The 26,705-nt window shown below is 39.0% G+C and overlaps 1 protein-coding gene across 5 annotated transcripts in view; it reads right to left on the reverse strand.

Moving 5' to 3' along the window:
* Window positions 1–2,486: 2,486 nt before the first annotated feature.
* The window catches only part of ST8SIA6 (ST8 alpha-N-acetyl-neuraminide alpha-2,8-sialyltransferase 6), a 42,585-nt gene continuing 18,366 nt past the window's right edge, over window positions 2,487–26,705 (reverse strand). For 3 of the 5 annotated variants that reach the window (XM_017817207.1, XM_017817205.1, XM_017817202.1), the window contains 5 exons: window positions 19,019–19,163; window positions 16,771–16,883; window positions 15,544–15,636; window positions 12,135–12,607; window positions 7,565–7,895 (listed from right to left, as the gene is read on the reverse strand). In XM_017817207.1, coding sequence (XP_017672696.1) covers window positions 12,139–12,607; window positions 15,544–15,636; window positions 16,771–16,883; window positions 19,019–19,163 — 820 coding nt within the window. In that variant the 3' untranslated portion in view covers window positions 7,565–7,895; window positions 12,135–12,138. Of the gene's footprint in view, window positions 5,546–7,564; window positions 7,896–12,134; window positions 12,608–15,543; window positions 15,637–16,770; window positions 16,884–19,018; window positions 19,164–26,705 lie in introns of those variants that run through there. The other 2 variants (XM_017817203.1, XM_017817206.1) reach the window with 2 other exon arrangements.

Below are 26,705 nucleotides of genomic sequence, written 5' to 3' on the forward strand. Positions count from 1 at the left end.
ATTGCAAAAATATTCTATTACAGAATAGGTAACAAGTACAGAATTCTAAGTATGCGTTATAACAGTGAAACCATTGCCTCCTTGACAAAAAATCATCAGGCACTTAAAACATGAAAACAAAGTACAAATTAAATGAGCTGTAACAGATGACTCAACAATACAACTTTATCTTGGTTTTCTGTAATAAAAGCACACACATGGCTGAGGGGCTCCTGCCTCCTCCTAAACCCTGTGCAGAGACATTTCTATATTACGCTGCACACATTCTACTCGGACAATATCAAGTTCACATCTGAAAACATAAATTAAGTTCAGCACTGAGAGAATTTGAGGAACCTTTTTGGAACAGCAGTAGCAGAGCCTACACTAGCAGCTTCACACAGAGCTTGGAGCGTGTGGAGGAGCACAATTGTACCAGCTCCATGGGGAATAAGCTCTGCTTTGATAATTGCACTGAAAAGAATGGAGCTAAAATGAATGCAAACAATACACATTTTAAGAGACAATGAAACCTCTGGGCAAAAGCTATCATGACAACTTTATGGAATTACATTTTAACACATGGAACAGTCTCTGAAAAGAAAAACCACACATTTGCCATCCCTTAGGAGCAGCCCTGTGCAGGACCATTCACCTGTCTTCTCACTTGCAGATCTTGAACTAAATTAGAAGCAAAGGTGGCCTCTTAGACCCATCTTAGAAAGGTAAACCTAAGAAGCAAGTGTCCAAATGACTAGTGAAAATATTCCTCCAGAAATCAGTCAGATACCCTTAAAATTATTTTGGCTTGCATCACTGTTTTTTAGGTGACATTATGTAACTTCCCACACACTTTACTCTGGTGGCATAAAATATAATGAATATTTAAAATAATTTTAATTAGGCACTCAAAGAAAAGAATATCAAGAATATTAACATGAAGAATACATATGAAGCTACTATATAAAATGTGCATATAAAACATGCAGAAATGTTAGTTGTTATACTTCAATGTCACAAGAATTTAAGAATGGGTTTGCATTGTAAGCACTGACAATAAATACACCAAGGAGGAGGTGTTTCTAGGGAAACATCACAGCCAATCCAAGAGCTGAGAAGCCTAGCAGGTTGTTGAACTACAGACTTGCTGTGAAGAATCTCCTCTTGTCAGGGACTAAAGTGAATAGTGAGGAATTTAAAACCAGCAATATTGTCTTAGAGTAGGCTATCCTGTCACCACCATTAGCATGATTCATTCCGATGGGCTCTTGCCTTGATACCATGAACTCATGGTGGGATCATTAAATACTTCCATCATGCATCGTGAGTTTTCTCCCTCACTGGAGAAAAGGGATGAAAAAAGATGAGACACAGCAGTACTAGGTGTAGCAACAAACACTGATGTATTGCTGAAGGTACATCAGGATTTAGCAAGAGACAGACTTGACTGTTCATTTGATTGCAACACAAGGATGCCACTCCTCCTTGTATTGCACAGCCAGACTCTTTTCATCCTTAAACTAGCATTTGCCAACACCTGCCACAAAAGGGCAGTTATTGTTTGTGCACAGAATGATGTGAGCTCAATTATCACACACCACAGTACTACATTTACTCCCTGGTCTATAGGAAACTCCTACCACATTAAGCTCTTGTATTGCTGGAATTTGCTTGACACCAAGAGCATACTCACAGGCTGCTACTGCAGCTGGACCAGTGCACGATAACCCAGTAACCCGGGGTCATTCCCTTGGTGAGCTGGCATTCCCAGAATAGGAAGGTACTGTGAAATGTTCATTTATGAAAGAAGACCACTAAATAATATCAATAGTTCCTTTGTTTAGTGGCATGCTGCAGAGTGTTTCATGCTCTACTTGATCATAATGATAATTTTGAGCCAATTAAGAAGCACTTTATGAAAATCTGGAACAAAGCTTAATAAATATAAATCCGCACACTTGTTGTACGCTGTAGCTGGAAACCCTAATGGATTTCCCCATGCTACCCTAAGAGATCAGCAGCCTTTGAAACTCAGAGAGGGATAATTTTCTTGCCTAAAATGACAGAATTCCAAATAAAGAGAGTTGGGTTTCTATGGTAAATACACATCCCCTTGTCAGTGTTGCTAGCTAGCAGACCTAGAGATTAAAGAAACCAGCTGCTGAAGTACCACAAGAGGAAGGATTACCTGGCTTTGAATATTTCAGACTAAGATACATTTACTGAAAAGGCTCATGTGCAAGAAGTCTGCTGCTCCAGAGTGTGCAACAAGCAGCTATCGGCTATTTTACATTGAGTTGTTTCAGAATAAAGCACTCCAGAGAATATTCCTTGGGCTTGATCTCACACAGACTCCTGTACACAAGTGGATGTGTGCTTTGTGGACCTGAGAGTCCCTGGAGAAGCTGCTGCACGGATATTCAGGATCTCCCTCCACAGATTTGTCCCAGATCAGCAAGTGACAGGACAAAAAAAGATCTCGAGGTCAAATGTTTTTAAAACTAGATTGCTATGTCAGGCTGTAGCTCCATCACAGAGTCTGTGCAGGTTCAAGGTGTACATGATCAATTAACCCAGACCAATTAACTTATCCAGATACTTGCGCTGAACAAAATCAAATAATACATAACAGCAGGAATATTTTGCTACTAATTTTGGGATCCACAGAGGGTTCTAGGTCACCTAGATAATTTAGTTTCCTTTCTCAAATCACACAGGACAGAGAATTTCATCTTGTTTCAAGCATGGTGCTAAGGTCAGTCATCTCACTACTGTACAAAGGAAAGAGAATCAAAGTGAGAGTAACTGGTCCCAAACCCTCTAGACCTCATGCAGCTCTGTTCTCTGCAGATGCTGTTTGAGATGCTAGGATTAGAAGTGATTGATAGCAAAGGCATGCTGAATAACAAGCAAGTTTATATAAGTTTACCGTCAGTGAACTGAGAATTTTTTATACTTATCATTTCTGAATCTTTTTGTGGTGAACAGCTTGTTAAAATGACTGTAATTGTAAAGAGAGAATGGGGAGCAATAATCAAGCAGTGTAGACACCTAGAGTTCTTAGTGTAGGTACCTTCATCATCTTTTGGCACCACAGGGAGAGACGGGCTCCTGCCCACCAAAACAGCTGTCATGCTGCGATCCCCCCTTGCAAGAGCCCATCTCTCCCTTCTGACCAGGAAGGCCCCCAGAGATTTTTACTTCTGCACTTGACCAAGCTCTCAGGGAACCACTGGACCTGCCCAACAGCTGTCAGATAACAAATGGCCCCTGTTGTGTTCCTACGATCCCACCTGCATGGTCTCATCTCTTCCTTTCTTTTGAGTCTGAATTCCTCTGGCTCTGTTAGCATGAACAAATTTTCTCTTTCTGTTACCATGTTAGGGTTTTGCCATCTCAGTGTGCCACAACAGCTGAGTGTAGGATCAGGCAAGAGCCAGAGACAGCACAAAGGAAGGGGTGCAGCACAAGAATGAGAACTGGACTGTGTAGCCAGGCATTACAGTTTAAGTCACCATGCAGCTACAGACCAAATTTAGCACCTCCAGTTAGGCAACATGAATATCCCACCAAGTTGCCTTCCTTGAAGTGTAAACCAAGTCACTTAAAGTATGTTTTACTATGCTGCAAGCATAGCAGCATTTGATTCATAATCACACAAATTCCCTAACAGACACTAAACAGGACTAAATAGTACTCCATGGGGAAAGACAAGAAACCAATTCAAGGCAGCACTGGATCCTAAAGGAAGATGCAACATTAGAGATTAAGGGGAGAAGGAATAAAAGCAGCCAATCAGGCTTTAATGTAATAATGCTGTGATGCAGTCATGTGCAAGGACACTGCCAGCCTCTGCAGAGGTACAATGGAACTATTAGCATGTTGTCAGTGTCTCTATATTTAGAAAACCATTTAATCTCAATATTCATTCCACAGCATGTGACAGCAGTGGAGGCCCACAAACCCTAAAAATGAATATTCCTCATGTGAAATAGAGGGAACTGAAAGGTCCTTCCTAACTTTTGGACAAGAATCCTTAATCAAAACTGTAGTTGGCTCAGTCTTGCAAAAGTGTCATAAACATTCTGAGCCAGATACAAAATCCATTTATTCAACATTAACCTGGCACAGATGTAAAATAAATGAGAGATAATTTATTCAGCTACCCAGGAAAACATAATTTCCCACAGTGAGTGTACTTTAGCAAGTCTTGATCAATCTAACTCTACCCTGTCACACAGAAATGCCACTATTAGCTTTCCAGTCTGTGCACAAATTAACATGACCCAGCCACCAAGCACACAGCACCAGTAGCTATAATAAAGCTGAGTACAAGGTCTGCACTCTTGTAGAGAAAAGTGGATGCAACTAATATCTCATAATAACTTCATGTCTGGAGCAAGGCCTGAGGTTCTTAATCTAAAGCCCAACAGGGCATATTTTTATTCTAAAAGGAGTTAAGAGCATTCTGTAGAAAAGGGTAAGAAAGGCTAACAATTCCTCCATGCACTTCTTATCAGTCCTATGCTCCACACAAATCACTGAGGGCTTTGAGAGCATGAAAGATCAGGTCTTCAGGTCAACGGCAAGTTTAAATTCTGTGGAAACAGTGCTAAAAAGTCAAAGTGTCTGTCCATGCTACAGAGCTTTCCATTTGCTCTCATTTGAGTGCTACATCACATTTCTTCAGTTAAGATCTTTTCTCATCAAGGAAGCTAGAATAGGTTTCTTCTTTTTGGCTAAACTTCTCTTAAAATGTATTCCAATAATCTTTCCAGTTACCAGTACATATGTGTTTTAAATAACATAACTGCACAGAAATAGTCCAGGCACACAGTAACAGCTCTTCATAGTGTGTCATGGTACACTATTTAGATTTATTCACTGAGATAATGCAATATGGTGCTAACTAACAAGTGTCTCTGCTGCAAATAAATTTCACTTTCTCCTCTCCCTATCTCCAACTTCACACAAGCAAGTTTTGTCCCTTTACTCATGCCAAGTATTTAATTGAATTTAGCCTGAGCAATAAATGATGCCCTTTGCATTATCTCTACGTACACATGGAGCACTTAGAATCATAGAATCATAGAATCAGCTGGGTTGGAAGGGACCTCCGAGATCATCAAGTCCAACCCTTGATCCACCACTTGAAACTGTTCTGGATACAACAGATGCAAGAACCTCTAAAAGATGTATGAATTTTCCCCAAGACAAACCATGTAGCTGCTACACAGCCAAGATCATCCCACTGCACTGGAATAAGCTACAGTCCTTACCTGAACACAGGTGTGCCTTTGTCTCTCTGTATGAAATATGGCATATTTTTTCTCAACCTGGGCTGTTTGCATCACCCAAAGGACAACTACATCACTGCACAGCTTCCAGTTACAAACACTCAGGGGCAGTCCACGTGAGTGATTTATGGCATAGGAGGAGCTCTTCTGGGAACAAATTTGTCTCTGATCTATAACTAGGATGTTGCGGTAGGCAACCATCCATAACGCTCATAACATGGATACAGGTTCTTGCAGCAGCCAGCTCTCTACACATAAGTAGCAGGTGCCTGTGGCCAGAAAATGACAAAAAACTTAGATCAGAGTGAATCAAACCATTGTGCTCGCCTCTTTCAGTCACCAGCTGGTAATGCAGATGGACCCATCGACTCAGTTCTGCTATTTTGTTTCTGTTAAAAGCCCTACTGACATTCAGAGGTTCACACGTGTATTAGTGCCATCAGTTAATGCCCCAAAGCACTATATATTTTTTAAAACCCCTTATTTTTGGAAATTGACTTTACTGCTGATATTTGCAACCAGGATTTATGGACACTTCTGCTGGAGTAGGAGTAGTACAGGCTTCTGATATCATTATGATATCATTATCGTGGAAATGGATCCAGATGCTGAATGTGTCTCAACCAACAGACCTGTAACCATAATGATTGATTCTAATACTTTTGGGAGTGTTTACGTGATTATAAAACTGCTGCAAGGTAAGCTTTCAAATATTACAACACTAAAGTAATGCTCTTATGAACTATCAATTCAAAAGGTTTTTTTTAACCTTATTTTATAAAGTTCAATTCATTTAAGTGGGAATAATTTTGCAGATATAATCCTCAAGGAGTGGAATACTGAAAGCTCTTTAAATCAGTTGATTTGGAATTTAATGCTGCACTAGTAAAAGGAGTTTTAGTAAATAAAATACCTGACAGTATCTGGCTGTAAAAGGAGGAGAAGGACACTATCTTTGAACTGAGCATTCAAAGGACACTCAAAAAAACTCAGTGAAACTCTTCTTTTAACAGAATCTGGTTATTACAATTTTTTTGTTTGCTTGGTTGGTTGTTGTTTTTCTTTTTCCTGCAGTAGAACATACAAGCATATAAGCAGTAACACACAAGCAGTCACAGCTAGGGCACAACTGCTTGTCACAGCTCCTGCAAATGTTAATGTGATTCACTTTCTTTTGTTGCAGGATGTTGCTCGACATGTAAATAATACATATATATATAATGGCCAGTCTTCGCGAGCGAAGATTTGGGAAAGGTCATTGACCCTTCGAGCCTGTGCAGTGGATTTTTTAGGTGAGACCCAGTGTGCGCTGAACTGAGCCCACCCTTTAATCCTGAGGTTCATCTGCCGGGGCCAAGCAAGCTTGGACATTGGCAGTGAGGTCCCCAGGACGTAGGTTTGTTTAGAGTGACCTTCTCTTAGATGGATTGCCTTACAAGGCTAACGAGCTCCATCTGCCCGGGGGGCTGGGAATCGAACCCAGGTCACAGCGGTGAGAGTCCTGCACCCTAACTTGGACCATATGGAAAACTGAAAGCTCAAGAACTTCATAGGTTATAAATTAAGTGAGCGTAGTCACTTTTCTCATATGCCCTGGTATAGGAGAAGAGCTTGGGGTTGATTGTAAGAGGAACATTCTTCTAATAATGCTTACTGCAGTTTCCTTATCTGTAGTTGCATATTGATAAGAGCTATACTAAGTGAAAAGAAATAGAAGAAATTAAAGGTTTGGTACCTATCATCTTTCTAATGAAAATTCCATCTCATGTATCAGCCAAGACACACAGCTGGGATGGCAGGAATATGTGCAAAGTCATGCCCTACCAGGACTCTGGGGGTTGTAGCATAAAACTTAGTTCACTGTCCTCATTTGGAGCTGAACTGGACCTTAGACAGGAATACAAGTAAGAAGAGTGGTTTATAAATAACTGTACAGCTCTGGTCCTTCATACATGTGTTCCCAAAATTAACATCACTCACATGAATGATCCTATTAAATCCACAGCATCATTTATTGCTCACAAAAGGAAAGCCCATTAAATCCACAGCATTACCTATTGCCCACAAAATGAAAGCCCATAAACCACTTGACTATCTCTAACCTGAGGGATTTTATCATCTGTGAAGCCTTGGACAAGCTAAGAATGACATGGCTCTGAATTAATTACTCCTTTGTAGCTCTTCTCATCACTTTTTGCATTAGACAAATGTCAGTATTTACAGGATCAAGTTCTTAATTGAAAATGTTCACTGCCAACTCACGCAGCCACCAACAAAACCAGAGATCCTATATCAAAATACTTTAATGATCCTTTAAGAAGCAAAACATGATGAATGTCACATGTTGCCACCATCCTGAGATTGTGCTTTGCTACAATTAAACCAATAGCCAGGAGTTTCAGAATTTTCCAAATAATCATTATTTGTATTTTAAAAATGATTACTCAAAATTCATAAATGTAGCAGTCACTGTGTGAAAAAATCACCACCTTTTCTCTCCAAGTGTAAAATATTTTTCTATTGTAATAATGCAGTTTAATGCTCACAAAATCACATCAGATCAAATCCAACACAGAACTGCTGAGATACACAGAAACTGTATTCCTTAGGATCATCACCCTGGAATTAAAACAATAAAATATGTTATTGATATTCCTTGTATAGTAGAAAAACTGCTTGCTATACTTGAAATAAGCCAATAGCTTAATCTTCTGTGTATGCATTGCACCCTCTGCAAGGATGCTTTTTCATCCTTATTTCAGACTGTGAGTCTTTGAGATCTATTATACAGAATCATCAGCTCACAAAATTCTCCTGGGTAAGAGAAAATTCTCCTGCCTGGTCTAGCCTGAGCACTTGCTCTTTCTGAAGGAGGGTTCCTTCATTTGAATAACCCCAGAACTGCTCACACCTACCCCACCTGCATCACCCTCTTCAGGCTTCCTAAGCTAACCAAGGCTGGGTCTAACCAGTATCTTCATGGGAACACATCCACTGCTAATCTGAATATGGAGATATTCTAAATTATAGTATCTTAATCATATTTTGAATTAGCTAAAGATTGAAATGATTTTGTGTCTTCAACAGGATAGTTCTGCTGTGGAAAACCAAACAAAACCCTTGGAGATTTGTAAATACTTTTTCATTTGAATTGAAATCTAACATAAATTCTAATTTGATTTAATCTATATTTTTTTATTCTGGTGGGTTTTAATTGAAACAGAAGCAAACCACCTCCACTTGTTTCATTACTGACATTCTTAACGCTTAACTTCGTTCACTGAATGCATGAGCAAAGTGTGTGCTTAAAAGCTGCACTGCATGGGTGCTATTGTGGAAGACCTTCTTCTCAATATTACATATATCTAATAATTTCACGCTGGATAATATTTGCTGAAGTCAAGGATAGGCTGAAATCTGTCAGCCTGACAGGAATCTACAGGAGTCCTTATTTTAAAATGTGGTATCATTTTTCTCAAAGTAATTAGAAGTGAACTGTGAGGCAGTTCATATTTCTCTAGCTACGCTGAGACACCACAAGCATAAAAGAATTTCAGCAGAATTTAAGCTTATGTTGGTATTCTACTGTTATAAATAGGTTATGTATAACTGTATTTATCACTTACTTAGATTGCAGCAAATTTCAAGATTAAAAAAATATCACAAGCTGACAGAGTTTGGAACAAAACAATCCTCTTTGATCTTAATTCCTGTGCAAGTAAGCAGGCAGCCCTCTGCTCTACAGGATGCTGATCTGCTAGTTCCACCTTGAGTGGAGGGAGTCACTGCTGCTCTCTCTCAGAAATAGATGGCATTTAATCGTCTGGTTGGAATTAAAAAGCCCCATACCTAATTTTTACTTTCCAGGTAAGATACACTCACACAGTCGAAGGTTCAGCAGTTCTTACTTCCTAAGCATGAGCACACCTCTGCTCAGCCTCTCCTCCCTCAGTCCTTCTGCTCAGACAATTGAGCAATATTTTTCTTCCCCAGGTTCAGGGTCTCAGTTTCATTCTTTCTTTTGGTGTGTTTTTTTGTTGACTGACTCCTCTCAGCAGCTGTTTAATGTTACTGTTCAGTATGTCAAAAACCCACATACCTATCTTCCCTGCTGTCTTTTTCTAGCAAACAGTAAACTTGATGGATTCTTGGTCAGACAAAATCTGCATTTTAACCAGGCTTCTGGGCAATCAAATTTATGCCAGTCTGATTAATTTATCATCTGACAATTTTTCTAATCAGATTTTTCTTTCTATTTTTAAATATGAATCAGGTCATTTCCCCTCCTTGAACCTATGTTTACTTGAAGCTAATGACATGCCCTTCAGGCTTATCAGGTTAAACCAATGAACAAACAAGACTTCCTTCAGCTGCAGGGCCATAGCAAAAATGATTTGGTAATCTAATACAAAATAATAAAGACCATTATTTTAATTACATTTCAAGATTTTGCTGATGTTGCATTTTACATTTCACCCTTTGTGATAGGTATGCACCTACTGTACTGAAACCATGTACATGTCTGTTGAACATGATCAGAAATGTGCAGGAGCAGATATTAAGGCAAATGGAATCTCCCAGGTTGGGCGACTCTACAAGGCTCTAACATATGGCAATTCTCCCTGTCCAATAAGAAAAGTTCACCTTTTCAATGGCAAGGATGGTGTTTAGGAGCAATATTGCCAAAAATGATTCATTGGGATGCATTTATACTCTCCCTATAGGTGCTTGCAGCAGAGCAGCTTCCTTCACTTCCTATTTACAGCAACAAACCCAGTAATATGTGAGAAAAGTTCTGCCTGAGCCTTCTATGGGCACCCAGGGGTGTAAAGAACCTTCGGATACCCAGTAATAGGAAGAACATGGAGCAGGGAGAACATAAAAGGGAAATTGAAAAGAGAAAGGAGATTGTTCAACTTTTAGAAAAGGTTATCTTCAGTGAAATACCGTCATTATAGAATTTCAATTACCTCTAATAGTTGATAATACTAACAGAATGGTAGCTCATACTGAAAGCATTTAATTTCTTTGGTTTTCTCTTTGGAAATATAAGGGTAAATTAGGGCAGCACAACTTATTTTTCTTGTGGCATTTTTTTTCCTTTACAGCTTATTTTGCAAATTTAGCCACATAAGTGATCTTCAGTCTGGACAGCATTTAATTAACAGATACAGATGCTTAAACATTTTTGTGGCTTCTATCTACTTCTCTCTAGAGTAAGTATTTCTAAAGAGCTGTCTTTCATTTTCTTAGCTGATATAGTTACTACAATTAAAATTACACAGTTATGTCTCCAGGGATTTGTATTATAGGAATAATAAATAAAATGGAAACTGTTGGGTATTAACAGCTTAGTGACTAAGAAAAATACATTATGTATTTCTTAACCTTTCCGATATACTGCAACTTTTCACAAGTGAAAAAGCATACCTTTGCCACATGAAACTGCATGCATATACAATTTACTTCCTCCTAGGTAATCTCTTGCCACAGAATAGGAGAGCGGATTCACTAGATGGATTCTAGGTCCCTTCTCACAGGTTTTATATTATTTCAATAATCTATGAGAGCAGTTTAGTTCTGCATTTTTAAAAAAACCCCTGAAACTGAATAAAATTGTGCCTTCTTGGTACTAGCAATCTCCTATTTTAAAACTTGGCATTCTCTGACAATAAACCAAGTGTGAATGTATCTTTGGTAGCATGTTTTCTAGATATCAACAAAGGATATTTTCAAATACATTTCAGAATCTAGCCAGAAGAAAAGCCCTTAGCTTTTAAACTTAAAATTTCTGGCTTGAACAAGATGATGTTATTTTAATTTATTTAGCTTGAGTAATACAGTCATGGGATTACATCAGTAAAATTAAAGCATATTCTATACAATGGCAGTTCTATTGTACACGTCACTTACTGTTATATTAACTTGAACCCCCTGGAAAAATGGAGTTCTCTGAAAGGCAAATCTGACAACAGTATTGTGAGCTCAGGAATTTTTGAGTTAGCTTAAAAGATGAAGAAGTATTTATACAAATTGGTCTTATTTTGTCAACAGGGCAAATCAAGATTGAAAACGTTGACAAATCTTTTCAGAGTCATCTGTAGTCTGTACACAGTAAACTGGCTCAAGGTCAGAGGCCAGACTGTGCTGCATTTCTCTGAGGCAATACACAGAAGGCAGAGGTCCAAGGGGGATGGGACAGATAGAAAGGACAGAGGAAAAAGAATGATACTTCATCCTGTATTTCAAATTCCCAGATTCTGAACTGCCTCAAGGTAAAATCCTCAGCAAGATCTGCTGTACTGTACAGCAGCTTCTTCACTGCTGCCCACAAACTGTTCTGCAGCCCCAGGATGCAAGAGCACACTGCTCTGATTTTTACCTGACAAGAGGGAACAAGGCCACATGCATGCTACTCCTTCATGGAGCAATCTCAATCCTTACTGTGCTTTCTGTATACATCTGGAAAGGCTGTGCCAGGATTAGGTGTCTTCTCTTGTAGATCACAATATGTGAATGTTTTTAATAAAGCGATTCTCAAAGGGGGCTGGTTCCTGGGAACTGATACCAAAGCAAACATAGGTTGGTAGAGACATATATCTGAGATAAGGTGACAGTACTGACTGTCTGTGATTTATGGGGATAATCTGTATTTAGCTATGCTTCCCATCTAATGCTCACAATTAGAAAACATTTCTCAGCTCTGTGATACATATTTGTTTACAAAGCTCCAAACTTTCACTTATTTAGGAACACAACTTTCATTGAGTGTAAGGTAGAAACGTCTCTCTAAGAAAGAGCAGACCCTTGACTCATTACAGAAATAAAGACATTTTATGTGATAAGAATAGGACCTACCTTTTTAGTCTGATTCACATTTACCAAACTGCAACTTCAAAATGCCTTTGCCATGAAGCTGAAGGATCTGGTTGTATTCTTTGGGCATTGCATGGAAGCCCGGTTTAGGCAGTTGGTTGTCATAATAGTGGTGGCTGATTGGCATCTTCTCTGTGGATTTTGAAAAAGGCCAGAAGCCATAGAGCTTCACATTCTCACATAGCTCAAGAGCAGCACTAGTGATCATAAAACCAGATGACAACCGGTAGGCTTTCACACCCTTAGTTCTCCAGAACTGGGCAAGACTTTTCAGATAAGCGGGATGAAAAAATATTGCCCTTTGGGTTGCTTTGAACTCTTTCAGAGTGTGATATACTTTAAAAGAAGTGGCTGTGTTGCTTCTGAAGGAAAATGCTGGCAATAAAAGAAAAGCATCTCCATAGACGGCAATGTTTTCCAGAAATTCTGTCTTCTTTTCGTTTAGCTTGTTGTATCTGCAAAGTACAACATTTTAGGAATGGAATGTACTATTGATATAAATATTACAGACCAAAACAGCACAAATGCACTGGCATAAACGAGTTATGAACTCTGTTGCACCAGTTCAGCCTGTCTATACTGCAAATTTATATCACCCTATTATACGTTGTCATATGTGCAGTTATGAAAATTGGACTATTGTATAATAAGAACACACTACACAGGACTGAATTGGCAACACAGGAGCTACTGATGCAGATCAAAATCACTGCTAATGTGACTAGGACCTGTTTATAGAATTGATTGATTCAAGAAATTTCAAAGGAGAATCCAAAAAAAAATACTGTATTAATACTTCCTCTATTTAAACCTACATGCACTAAGATATGTACTGCATATTTCTTACATCAATAGGTATAAAATAATCTCTTCAGAATCTGTGTGTCTGCCCTGTGTGGAAATACAAGGATGTATGTGAGCAGTCTTGGAGCGTTAAAGATTAGTGTGTGCTCAGGTTTTGTAGTGTTTTACTTGCATTTGATATACACTTAAAATAGCTAAAAATACAGGCATGTCTGTTTATATGCTTCGACTACCAAAGGAACATATGGAGATCTAGAAAGACTTAGAGCTGTAACTTCACAAATGAAGAGCATTCATTCTTGGCTGCTTTTGGTCCCCAACAGCAAAGAGACTTAGCTCTCACTACTGTATAATTCAAATTTGGTGCTCCCAAATACTGAATAGTGAAATTCACAAGTTATCCAAGAGGTGATACAAGAAAGGGCATCACTCAACTCATGTCCTCTATAGATCTCACTATTCTGAATCACTTGAACTTGTACTTGTGCTGCCTTTGGGATTCAAAGCACTCAGTCCTCTTTTGCAGGGAGTTGTCTATTTGAGCAGTGTATTTTCACTTTTTAAGGGCTACCAGAGCTCACTTTTCACGAATGGCTCCAGCAGAAACTGGAAAAATTGGTTTCACTTCCCTTCACAACTTGAGCAGGTTCAAACCCTCCTCTCATGCAGCACTTCAAGACAGAGGACAGCAGCTACTGCCATTTCCATTCAAAACCCTCACAGAGGAATTATCAGTTACCTCTTGCACAACTGAATTCGTGCAAGGAGTGATACAGCCCTTCTCAGCCTGAAGGGGTTTAAACTTACAGCTTCTGCTTCCCAGAAAAGTGCCATTATCACCAGACTCTGAAACAAAATGAATGAGAAAGACTCAGGCCCTCCTGTTGACCCTGAGCCTCTGTGCATGCAAGAGTCACACAGCCAAAACAAGCAAGAAACACCTGAGCCTACGTCTAGGAAAAGTGGCTGAAGGCTGAATTTCTGGCCTCTACTCCAAGAATTTCTCTATTTCTACTTAGAGTAAAGTACATAAAGGGCCCCCAGGACAGAACTCACATGTCTGTTCTTCCTTAGCTAGAAACCTGGACAACCCAACTTTGTCTTGTCCTTCTTTCCAGCTCTGCCACTGTAAGGAGAAGTGTAGCCCAGCTGCATTAGGACACATTAGAACTGTGCTTTTCTCCAAGAGAGTTCACCTACATCATACACCCTGACAGACACAGTTCAAACGCTGATTAACCTTAACAATAATAACATCAGATGAACCTGGTATGCAAACACAGAATTAGAAATTACAGGGCATAATGTCAGAATAGGTCTTCTGAAAGACGAAACCAACTTAGTTCTGCTAAACGGTACCAAGTTGCTTCCTGCTCCTTCTTCCAAAGCATTTACAGTCTTCTCTGAATATTTAAATAAATATTTTTTTTAAATTCGGAAGTCCTCTTATGATCTCTTTTCACCCTTACACAGGTTTAGTTCCTATTATCTTCAGTGTAACTCCTATTAACCCTGTTGTGCCTTAATGTGGCTAAAAAATGAGGTCATTTGTGGCAGAACACTTTGATCAAGCCCAGACAAATCATGGATCAGGTCAGTAGTCATCAAGGATGCTGAGTCATTGGACACTTTTCCTTCCTCATGTTCTTGTGCAGCCCTGCTAACATCAGTGAGCTAAATCTATTTTTGGGAAAGCAATAATTCATCTTCATTTAAATAAAAAAGGTCCAGGTAAGCATTAACGTAGTTAGTACTCATTCCAAAAAATGAAATTCTATCCCTGAATCAATGAAAAATGCCTGTTAGTCATTTCTATCTAATCACTGTACTTTTTTCTTCTTCCTTTCAAGGTGAAAAAAAAAAGCTTTGCCTGATGTTGTCTTTTTGGCAATACAGTTATGACAGACAATAAGATACAATAAGATACAGTAAGATCAGTAAGCAGTAAATAACATGCCACAGCAGTCCTTTTCATAGATAAGCTGCAGTTCCAGCCTGCTGAGGATGTCAGATTAGTCAGCCTGGCCTTATTAGATTTTCTTTTCATCAAGAAGGTGAAAAAAACCCACCAAAACCTCTGCTGAGAAAAAAGAGCATCTTTCATATGGATTGAGAAAATGGATTACAGAAACTGGACCTCCATTCAGGAAACAGCCTTCACCAAAACAGCCTCTAAGCACTTTACCTAAGAACATGTGCTTACAGTCCTACCGATAGAATCAGACATACATTTCCAGGCTTTACCTATTTATGATTACAATTCCTTTCTAAATGCTTGGGGTCATGAGGGTCATGGGGGAAAAAAGGTTTGACCTTACAATCATCAGTTTTACTCTGCCACAAATTGTTGACTTGTGTCAGGTTCTTGCTAATCTGGGTATTGCTGACTCCTTTCTGCTACAAATAAGGCCAGGTTTAACAGATTTCCGTTTAGACTAGTACATATCTTACACAGGAACTAAGGCTTAATGAGGTAATCTGCATGCACTGCTCTTATGATGGTATCCCAGTGAATTTCCGACAAAATTTAAATCATGTCAAACAATTATACACCATTGCACAGAAACAGATTTGCAGTGGTACTCACTTCTGAGCTATGATACTTGGATTAACAGTCACCAGGTTTGTTTTATTGCCAACATCTTTGCTAATGCTTCCCGTGGTTGGAGGAAGGTTACACCTGGAATTGAGAAACATTTGCTTAAACAGATGTGCACCAGAAATGCTTTACAGTTCTTATTTGCAAATTCCTCTCTTGTGCAATGGCACTTTCACATCAGCTCCCAGGGATGTCTAAGCACTTTACAAATATTAAATAAGGCTTACAGCACTCCTAGTAGAAATATTTAATCTACTGTACAGATGGTTAAAATAGGGCACAGAGAGCTGGTTTTTATAAATCGTACAACAAACCAGGAGCACAGTTAAAATCCCAGAAGCATCCAGTCTATGAACACTCTACACTAGCTGCTAGGAAATACCTCTTGTCTAAACAATGCATTTCTACTGAAAGTCTTCTACTGTGTCTTCTAACAACAGTGTAACTTGCCTTATTGCAGAAACAGTGATTTCCGTAAAATGCAAAACCAGCATTTTTTTAAAGTTGGTCACTTAGTAAGTTTAGTATTTTAGAATGCAGATTTCCCACTTTTATTAGGACAGTTATCTAACTGGAAAGATCTTTTATTAAAAAAAAGTTTTCAAAAGCCCAAATAGTAGCCAAAAGTAAGAAAAGGAAACAAAATCCAGCAGATTGGAACCTTCCTTCTGTTACTCTGTTCCCTTGTAGGAACTACAGTGTGACTCCTACTGATAGTGTGGGCCAAATAATGCTCTGAGTAGACCTGATTTTCTCCCAATCTATACAGCGAGATAAAAAAACCTACTTAGATGCTTAATTTTTTAGATAACTAACAGAAGGTGAGACAAATATCAGGACAGTTAAATGATTACATGAGTGAGACAAACTAAGGCTCAGTAAATCCTTTGTTAAGCAAGAGGTAAACATGTGGCATTTAATACCAGTCTCCTAAGGGATCCTAAATGAGCAGAAATTTCAGGTTCTCAGATGATCACATTTCACATCACTGCAAAGTGTCTTTGCAATTACAGATCATACATGTATCCATATAGACTCCTCTCTAATTAGAAGCAGCATTCTGAAAACTATGAAGCAGTAGTACCCTTAGAGAGGCAGAAAGAAAGAATTGTTAAGATCCTTCCTCATTGCTACAAACTGGCATTGGTAGGCTTCCAAGCCTGCCAAGTTTTAAGAAACACTCAACACTCTTCAGCAAGATGAAGCAGCTCTTACCTGAACACAAAGTCAGAACTATCTATTTCAGCTCCACAGCTGGAATTTTTCAGAATGCCTCCATTTCCAACCACAGCACAGGTCTTGAAGGGATAGACTGAAAGAGGTGAGGACTGCAAACAAATAAAAAGACACAGACAATGCCTTATAAATATTTTGATTGTTTCTTTGTGTCAATTTGCTCCTGCAGGTTTAATCTGGTAAATCCCAGTAAAAGCATTCACCATTTAGGCAGACAGGGTTGGCAGACCTTGACAGCCAAGAGCGAAAAACAGGCACCAACAGACTGAGAACTGCTACTTCTGTCATCAGAACTTTGAGAGAATAACACTGGATTATTAAAACTGGGTATCTTTTAAATACACTTAACACAAAAACTATCTAGTGGCGAATTGAATGCTTGAAAAGCTAAGGAACTAGCTTGTACTGAAGATAGCTGAAATTTTACCCATTCTCCTTTGCACTGTAACAGATTGCAGGCTTTCATACAATCATTGACTTTCTCAGCTAATAGAAGGGAACTTTGTAAATGCTCAGCACTTGCGTCATCACACACTACATTTGAAGTAAAAAAATGAAATTAGGGGAACCTGAAGATGTTGAAAAGGATAATGATGTGCCTTGGCTTAAGTCATGATGAATGTGAGGCCTCACTGACGAGGTTACTGTTTGTGGCTGTTCATCTCTCTGCTCCTCTTCTTGTTACAGCTTGCTGTCTTGCCATGGGGAAGCTGAGAGGGAGCTAAGTGCATCCACTTGAGAACCAGCACAAATCACAACCTAGCAAATGAATGTAAATTGTTGGCTATTTCAGTTGACATTGATATAGCTGGCTGTTATCCCAGCCTCTGAAACTTTTCGTACATCTTGTTCACCCCCTTCTGCTGTGGGAGCACTGACATTCAACAGAGAGGCCAACAGCTGGGTAACTTTCACTGCAGAAATTAAAGCCAGTTGTAAGATTGAGTCAAGACTTGCTTATGGAAAGCATTATCCTTCCTCCTTCTCTCATCAGCTTGCCTGAAGAGAAGAAGGATGGGACACTGTTACAAACAAGACAAAAAGTGTGGGGAAAGCAGCAAATATCATGTTGCCTGGCAATATATTACAAAACAACATGTCCAAATATTTTGTTCAATTCTGAAAAGACAGTAGGAGAACACAAAGGCCAGACAACTCTGGCTAGCTTAGCACATATATGTGCACATAAAATACTACTGTTCTCTTTCATTAAGTTTAAATTTGGAACCACTGTAACCTATACTGCAATGAAGTCCTTAATGATTCACAGCAGCATTAGGAAGAACTACACTCCTGATAGCTGGGATCTCACAAACCAAGAATGCCGGAGCTGGGTAAGAGGGCTCCCATGTGCTCTTAGTTTTGAGAAATTAAATACAACCTCTTTGTCTAGTCTCAAGATCTTGTATGTCTTTGTAAGTCCTGAGCTACAAAGTCTGATTCCTTCTCTCAACCTGTGTTTTTGGCTGCAAATGCCTCACCCCAGTGTCCAACAAAGCTGGTGAAAAGGGCTGGAAGAAATTTCCTATGAGGAGCAGCTGAGGACTTAGGACTTGTCTAGTTTGGAGAAAAGGAGGCTGAGGGGCCTCATTGCTCTCCACAGAGGAGAGCAGGGAGGAGGGGAAGGGAGAAGGGGAAATGTCGAGGAAGGTGCCGATCTCTTCTCCCTGCTATTCAGTGCTTGCTTTAAGTTGGTCAGCCCTGAATTGGTCAGACAGTTGGACTAGATGACTGTTGCAGGTCCCTTCCAATTGAAATTATTCTATTCTGTTCTATTGTGTTCTATTCTATTCTATATTGTGTTTATTCTATTGTATATTGTGTTTAGCTTTCATAAATTACATGCCAAGACGGCACCAGAAATGGCATGGGTATATGAAGAATATGAAATGTTCTTCCAGACTGAAATGCCTTTAAAAATGGGAATGATAAAAGCAAGGCAAATATTTTCAGAATATTCACTCCTGAATTCAGCTGGCTGCCAAGCTGGGCTATAGCTTGTGTTCTGCAGCAACTCTGCCTTTAATCTTATCTATGATACCCTGTCCAGGCCTCCACCACGGCAGAGGAAGGCTAAAAAAAAAAACATATTGCAAGGTGAATAAAGAAGTGCATACAGATGCACTTTGATGGGCCTTTTCCAGAGAAATCAAAGCAGCTCTATTACTAGCCCAATATATAAATATGATACTGCAATTATAGTAACAGGTAAAGATACAGTTCTTACCACAGGCAGCATCTTAAAAATGTCCTCTGTAATGAGGATGGTCTTTTTACTGTCCACTTCATAACTCATGTTACTTCCCAGTGGGCTGTTGTTTTGAGAAGCAATAAAATTGTGAACTGCATCACAGCAGGAAGCTAATTCTGACCTGCAAAAAACCCAAACAAAACCTGCTCAAAGACAGGCAAATAAGTAGGAAAGCAGTGCTGGAGAACTAGATCAATGAAAAACAGTTCAAATTAACTAAGCAACAAAAGGCTATATGAACCTTCTATAATGTCATTTCCCTTGACTTGCTTTGCAGAGCAAGACCATTTTCACAGCAAATGTTCAGAAATCAATCAGATCAAGAACTTACACTATTTTTCTTTCTTGGTCTCCTTTTCCCACCAAGAAAAAGTTGTAGTCAATCTCCTCCATATTATTAATCGCTAAGATTATTAAAGAAACACTGAGAACCCAAAATTAACAATGTGATTTCAATCAACATAGAACAAGTGATAGTAAGAAACTAGAAGGCCAAAGAAAGAAAAAAACAATGAGATGAAAGAAATGATGATGAAAGGTACTGGAGATAGTACTTGGTGAACAGCTAGATGGTTGCAAGCCAATTAATTAATAATTAATTTCTGCAACTGTTCAGCACAGTTTTCCTGTGCACATTATCAGAGATGTTAAATAAATTAGATCACAACTGCCACATAAAGAAGACAGATACTTTTGTGGTAGAGATAGACAGCCTAGCTGCTCCCCAAAACACCCAGCAGAAGTCCTTAAATAAGTAAGAGTGCAAGGGATTCACTTAAACTTTTTGTGTGAGTGAAGACTATCACTCATCTTACAATTTCTGTTACCTCCAAACTTATGAAAATATTATGTGTGCAAATATCCTGCATTATTAACAGTGAAATGCAGTGCAAAGCCCCATCAGACCTTTGAAATCAGACCTAAAACACTGAAATTCATTTTGCTTTAGGCAACAACATTTCCTCTGCTGCCACGGGATCTGATTTTCAGACTGTAAGGCTGAAATATTCATGTCCAGACATTATGTATCAATTGTTAAGACAAAGCTTTCTCATTGGGTGAGATACTAAGAGAACTACTGACAATTTAGAGAAGAATATACATTTATAACAGAATTGCTTGGAATTTGGAAGAAGATACCACAGCAGGGAAAAGATAGTGATTCCTCTCCTAACAATGAAGGTTAATTGGGAAGAAAAAATCAGTTAGAGTCTGAGGAACAGAAAAGTTTTATTTCATACTTTTTCAGTGACTAAGGTAAACCAAACTGTTGGAACTAGTTAAACATTACAGGACAAATCCTAGGTAAGCTTGCTTTAATAGGGTAAGACACAGGGAAGAGAAGTTGCTTCATTTCACTTTATCAACCATGTAGACAAAGAAAATATTCTAATAATATTAATATAATTTTATTTCTGATGGAGATGAAGCACAAAAGAAGAGCCCAAGCATTACGTTTCCTGGAAGACAGGGAACAGAATGAACAGGTCTAGGATACTCCCAGACTCACTTCTCTTGGAAAAATGGTCAAAATAAGGGTAAAAAAAAAAGGTTGTGAAGGTTGGTTTGATTCATATATAAAATACCAAAGGAAAGAAAGAAAAGAGTAACATTTCAGTAGTCAGATGACTTACTGGTATATATAAACCCATTTTGAATACTGAGCTCTGAAACTCCTTAAAGGCAAAGTACGTGAGGAAAACTGGGAATGACTGAGTGCTGGGATGGCACAGATCTGAAATAACCATACTAGGAGAGTAACTAGGAAATGTTAATCCTGAGAGAGGAATGAGTAGGGTTCAGATTTCCACAAACTGCATTCTGCTCCACCCCCTGAATTCAGTGATACCCATTACCCTGTTCAAAGTCTTAAGGCATAGAGAAGGTCAGTGGTCACTTAAAACCACTAGGTACAAGGGTGGGAATGAGACTATGTTCTGCAGGTCAGGAGGTGCCCATAGGGTGAAAACAATTGGCCTGGGCATATATAGTTTCCTATTTTAAACATATGGAAAAATACAAAGGGAGCAATGAGGCAGTAGAGTCAAATGATGAAGTCTGGGAACACTGGATGTTATTGGATCACTCTTGACTGGAGCCCACTTCATTTTCTTTCTTGTACACTTTTTCCTATAACCAGTTCTTTCTAACCTTAATATGTACTGTAGTAAAAAGAGGATTCAGACATCACTGTCAAGTCCTGAGGGCACCACCAAGCCTCACTACCCCTCTCCAGCACCCTGAGGCTGCCTCATCTTGTCTATGGCTCAGGACCCTACTTCAACCCTCCAGAACCATCAGTCCCTGCCCCAACAACACCACAGCAGGGCCAGTCTCCAGTTGTGTCCATCCTGTCCCCAGGGATGTGGACGTGCCCATGCCCAGGGCTAGGGCTGACCCACTCCTGGCCAGGGGTAGGATGAGCCCAGCTGCCAGTTCCTGCTCTGCTGGCCAGGTTACTGTGTTGGAATCGCACACCCTGTTCCTCAGGAAGAAGCCGTCTCTTACTGTTCCCTGGCACTCACATGGAGATGAGGAATCACATAACCCATACTTTTTATTTGCTTTGTTTTTTTTCTTAAAGCTGAATGGAGCAGGCCTAAATATTATCTGTGTGAACCATGGGACATGCAGAAGAGAAGGAATAATGCCAGAATATTCTTGACAGCTTTAGTAAAACAGCTGTTTTGGTGCGATGGCTACCAGACCCTGAAAATGCAAACTGATGACAGATACCATTCATTAATACTGATGACAAATTTTTGCTTTTTATTACTCATTCCACAAGAACGAGTGCTTCAATAAAAGCAGAAACGGCCTGGAAGAAAAACATATATCAGAATTAATATGAAAGTAATTGTTTAAATTTATATTATGGATCCACTGAGGAAGTAAAACATAGCCAGGCTAGTTCAAAAACACAGTAAGAACAAGAGAATACATATGGATTAATTACATATATTTTGAAAGCACACGTGGTAAAAATTTGGTGGTAACAATAGCAACCTTATTTAGATCAAATCATGAAACAGAATCCCACTGTGCCCAAGCATCCCTGTACAGAGCTCCAGTGGGAATGCATGTAGCTTGCAGACAGCAATACCCACTGGCAATGTATTCAGCAGTCTGTTCATACAGGATTTTGTACAAGCTGTTACATGTGGTAATCTAAAACTGACAGTAAATAATGAGGAAGGGATAGAGACTGGGCAGTTCAAGCAATTTATTACTGCAATCATCATCAGGGTATTAATGTCATATGTGGTCTCTCTCATCAGGTGATGACACCCCTAAAAAGCATGTACTTCGTAAGACTAAGACATATATCATACAAGCCAATTATTTTAATAAGTGCTATATGCAAGGTGTTGCAAAGCCAAGACAACATTTTAACTTGTGTACTGTGCCACCTGGGGAGAGGGAAACTGTTAAAATCTACTGTACAAAGAAGTTCCTAAACAGATGGTGGGATAAGAAACAAGGGGCAGAATCTTAACAGCATCAAATGGTACTACCTTAAAGTCAAACTCTGCATTCTTTTTTTTTTTTTTAAGAGTAGAAAGTGATCTACGTTGTCTGTTCTGACAAGGAGAAAACACTGAGAAGCAGCTCTTGGAAGATGGGATGTTGCTATACAGGCTGAGCATCCACTTAGATACATGTCAGACCAGGTTTGTAGCTTACAGTAAGAAGGTTTAAGTTCCAGATTTTAACAAAGACTGTGAGGTTGCCCTTGAACAAAGTGTTTTTATGATCTAGTCACAGCATCAGAAGTCCAGAGGAGTTAACTTTCTTCACAGTGGCTAGTATGGGGCTATGTTTTGGACTTGTGCTGAACACAACAGTATAAAGATGTCTTTATTATTGCTGAGCAGGGCTTACACAGAGCCAAGGCCTTTTCTGCTTTTCATACTGCCACACTAGTGAGGCAATTGGGGGTGCATGGGAGGTTGGGAAGAAATACAGCCAGGACAGATGACCAAAGGGATATTCCATACATATGACATCGTGCTCAGGATACAAAGCTGGGCGAAGAAGGAGGAAGCAGGGGGGACATTTGGAGTAATGACGTTTGTCTTCCCAAGTAACCCTTACATGTGGTGGGGCCCTGCTCTCCTGGGGATGCCTGAACACCTGCCTGCCCATGGGAAGCAGCGAATTAATGCCTTGTTTTGCTTTGCTTGTGTGTGTGACTTTTCCTTTCTCTATTAAACTGTGTTTATCCCAACCCATGAGTTTTCTTGCTTTCACCCTTCTGATTGTCTCCCTGAACTGGCGGCGGAGTGAGAGAGTGGTTGTGTGGGGCTTGGCTGCTGGCTGGAGTTAAATCACAACACTAGTACTAAAAGTACCAAGAGGCTTTGATTCATCCTCCTGCAGTAAGCGGGATGATTTTCAAAACATCTTCTTTAACTAGAAATGCTTAGCTAAAGTAATTTTGTTCTCTCTATATATTTTTTAAATATTTTAGTCAGATACATATCTGGTGTGAAAAGGCACTTGCTTTTACACCCAATTTTACACAGCTTTGTACTTTGGGACATTGGAAAGAGAGTACACCACTGGAACTAGTGTACTTCAGCCTACAGCTGGACCACTGGACCAACACAATTAACTGTGATTCTCGGGGGATTGTAGTACCCCCACTTGGATGTGAGCCTGCAGAGTCTGACAAAACTGGGTGAACTTAATAGTATTTCTTTTGTGTAGACTACACTTCAGTGTGACACCAGTGCCTGTGGATCTGGGGCCAGAGGGCATTCATCATTGCTGAGAACAGCGTGAAATATTTCACTGTCATACATTGGACTAAACTGAGGTGAGAGGAGGGGAAAATGTATGGAGGTGGACACTGCAGAAGTATCAAATTATCCAAAACATTGTTCAAAATAGTAGAAGATCAACTGTCCTCTAAGGTCATGGTGGGGAGGGTAAGGAAAATAATTTTAATTTGCTCTAAAAACCCCCTAAGTTCAGTATTAGGAAGCACACTGAAACAGGTTGCCTAGGCAAGGTGCGAAGTTTCAACAACTGGAGTATTTTAGTAGATATCTGGACAAATCTTTTTGAGTAACAGTCTAAGTCCATTTGATTCTAAGTCACCTTTTACAAACATCTATAAAGTGAACGTTTGTTTGCCAAAAGAATACCACATCAGTCAGTCCTATTATAAAGCACTTGCACATTACTGACACCAGCAATGCTTATACAGATGTATCTCCTTGTGCTTTTTCATTTACCCAACACACAAAAACATCACACAAGAGATAACCAAACACAAAGTAAGACCAGCAAATATTTAAAGCTGTAACTTCTGTAAGCCTGATGCTAAAGAGTATTTCACAGCACAGTTTGCAATGTCATTTGAATAAAGGGCAAAGTGTTAAGGTGACAAAAGGCTTTGGATTACTAAGAAGCAAAAAAAGCCCGTGCTTGCCTAACAGCTTGTTTTAACAGTTCACCTGGCTTGGCTGTTTGTAATCATTAGTTCATGTGAGCTGTTATACTGTACAGGTGAGGATATCAAAGATTTTGAGTTTTCATACTGAAGAGACTATCATGACAGTAGAAGAACTCACAAAAATTCTACTGTATAACAGCAAAATTTCAAAGGCACAACTACAAACAGCAAGACTACCTTTTTTCTATGTCCACTGCTGTAATATTTTACAATGAGCAAGCAATTATTTATTGTACTTCACTGGGGGCTCTAAACAACGATACAGGTTTCTCCAGGCCCTTGTCAATCCAAGTCAATAGCCCCAAAGTACAGCGAGGCATACTATGACCTATTCCAAACTTTTAGAAAAGAGTGCTTAAATTTAATATCTGAAACAGAATATGTTTAAGAGGAACACTACACTGACAGCCCTTGAACTGTCTATATATGAAGTAACATCATAAATGTCTAAGACAATGAAAGCCAAAAGGGTTGAATATGAAATCAGGACTGAATATTTAAAAAGCGTAATAAAATTTTCAAACCAAAGACTATTTAAAGAGTCTGCCATGAAGACATAATTAACTCAGACTGATTCAAAATTAGGTTCTGCTTACAGGAATTCTCCAACCTTTAGAAAAGTATATAAAAGTCTGTAGAGCAATTAAAAGATTCAACCATTTCTTCAAACTGTCACAAATTACTATCTCTCTATCTTTTCCTCTTTTGAAATAAAATATGTCTTTGAATATATAATCATTGTTTTATATGATCTATTAAACCTGTGCAGCAAATGTACTTTTAAACCACACTATAGTCTCAGAGTTCTGTATATGCTTGTATACTGGAAGATTTCAGAGATTACAGTGGAATTATTGATCTGTTTAGTGTTAGGAAAGCTATTGATTATGTGGTGGTGTGAGCTTATGTAAGCATAAATTGACCTTGCAGGGTATTTTATTTGTATTTCAACTGGGGTTCATGGCAGTACACAGATGTGATAAGCAATACTGTTATATAGGTTAGAGTATAGCTTGCGACAAATTAATCTCTTCAAGAAGGATTGGGGTTTTTTTAATCTGCAGGAATGTTTAACACACACTTTTGAGAAGAGATATTGAAGTGGGAAAAGGGTAATAGAGGTCAAGAGGAACAAAAAGCAAGAGGAAAAATAACAGGACTAAGAAAATGGGTTGATCTTTTAACTAGTCTTTTTAAGAGTCTGAGTTCTTTTTTTGAAAGTAGTAAAGTTCTTTCTTTTTAAAAAAAGTAAAAAATATTTGCGTGAGGGTAGAGGGAAGCAGTGTGCCAGCTAAACTGCAGTGTAACATCAGGAATTTTACAATTGTATTTTACATCTAGGAATTTCCTTCTCCCTTCATTATCAGATGCAAATAAGGTTTGCCTGGAGTGGTCTTTCCCGGGGAGAGGGCCAAGTACCCACAGTTCACACAAGGCTATTCCAGTGTGATACCACTCCTGAGGAACTGTTGCATTGCTTTGCCAGGCTTCAAGCTCAGGGAGATAGCCCAGAAATACAATGCCCAGAGGCTTCTCTGAAACACAGCATCTGCACAGCCTTTCTTTCTCCATATCCTTCCTCATTTTGAGGGCTGTTTTAACTCTTTGTAGCTTTCTGCAAAAACGGGAGTCACAACTGTTTTAAAAACCTGTAGATTAAAAGTCTGTAAAGCAAAGAGATGTGAGGTGTAAAAGACGATTACAGCTTGCACCTAATCGTGCTCTGTAATTTGTTACCCTAATGAAACATTTCTTTTAAGTGGAAAACCTTTGAAGAATACTAATATAATAATTAATATTCAGGTTACCTAGGGAACCTGAGACTCTACTGAGTGTGGCTAGAAGAGCCTTTGCAGAGGAAGCTACCCAGCATGGCTTTTTTTCCTGGAGTTTTAAGGATGACACTTCCAGGCAGCTGTGAGCTTATTTCCCCTACCTTTCCAAGTTTCTACCAAGTTTCTCTCTTAGAACCAAGAAATCCAAGGGCTTGCTCTGTCTAATACAAGTTAGAGTTGATGTAAAATTGAAAAGGGAGGAAGACTGGACTTGAGGTTGACTTAGAAACAAATGCATAATGTGGAGATGTGTAGAGCCATAAAGAATAAGAAAAAAATTTTAAAAAAGAACAAAAGAAAGTGAATTTCATAAAGAGAAAGTCTGAATAAAAAAATAGTTTTCTATATGTCCCTACCAGTAAATGTT

The sequence above is a fragment of the Lepidothrix coronata genome, unplaced genomic scaffold (assembly GCF_001604755.1).
Source record: "Lepidothrix coronata isolate B3197 unplaced genomic scaffold, Lepidothrix_coronata-1.0 Scaffold59, whole genome shotgun sequence".
NCBI classification, from domain to species: domain Eukaryota; kingdom Metazoa; phylum Chordata; class Aves; order Passeriformes; family Pipridae; genus Lepidothrix; species Lepidothrix coronata.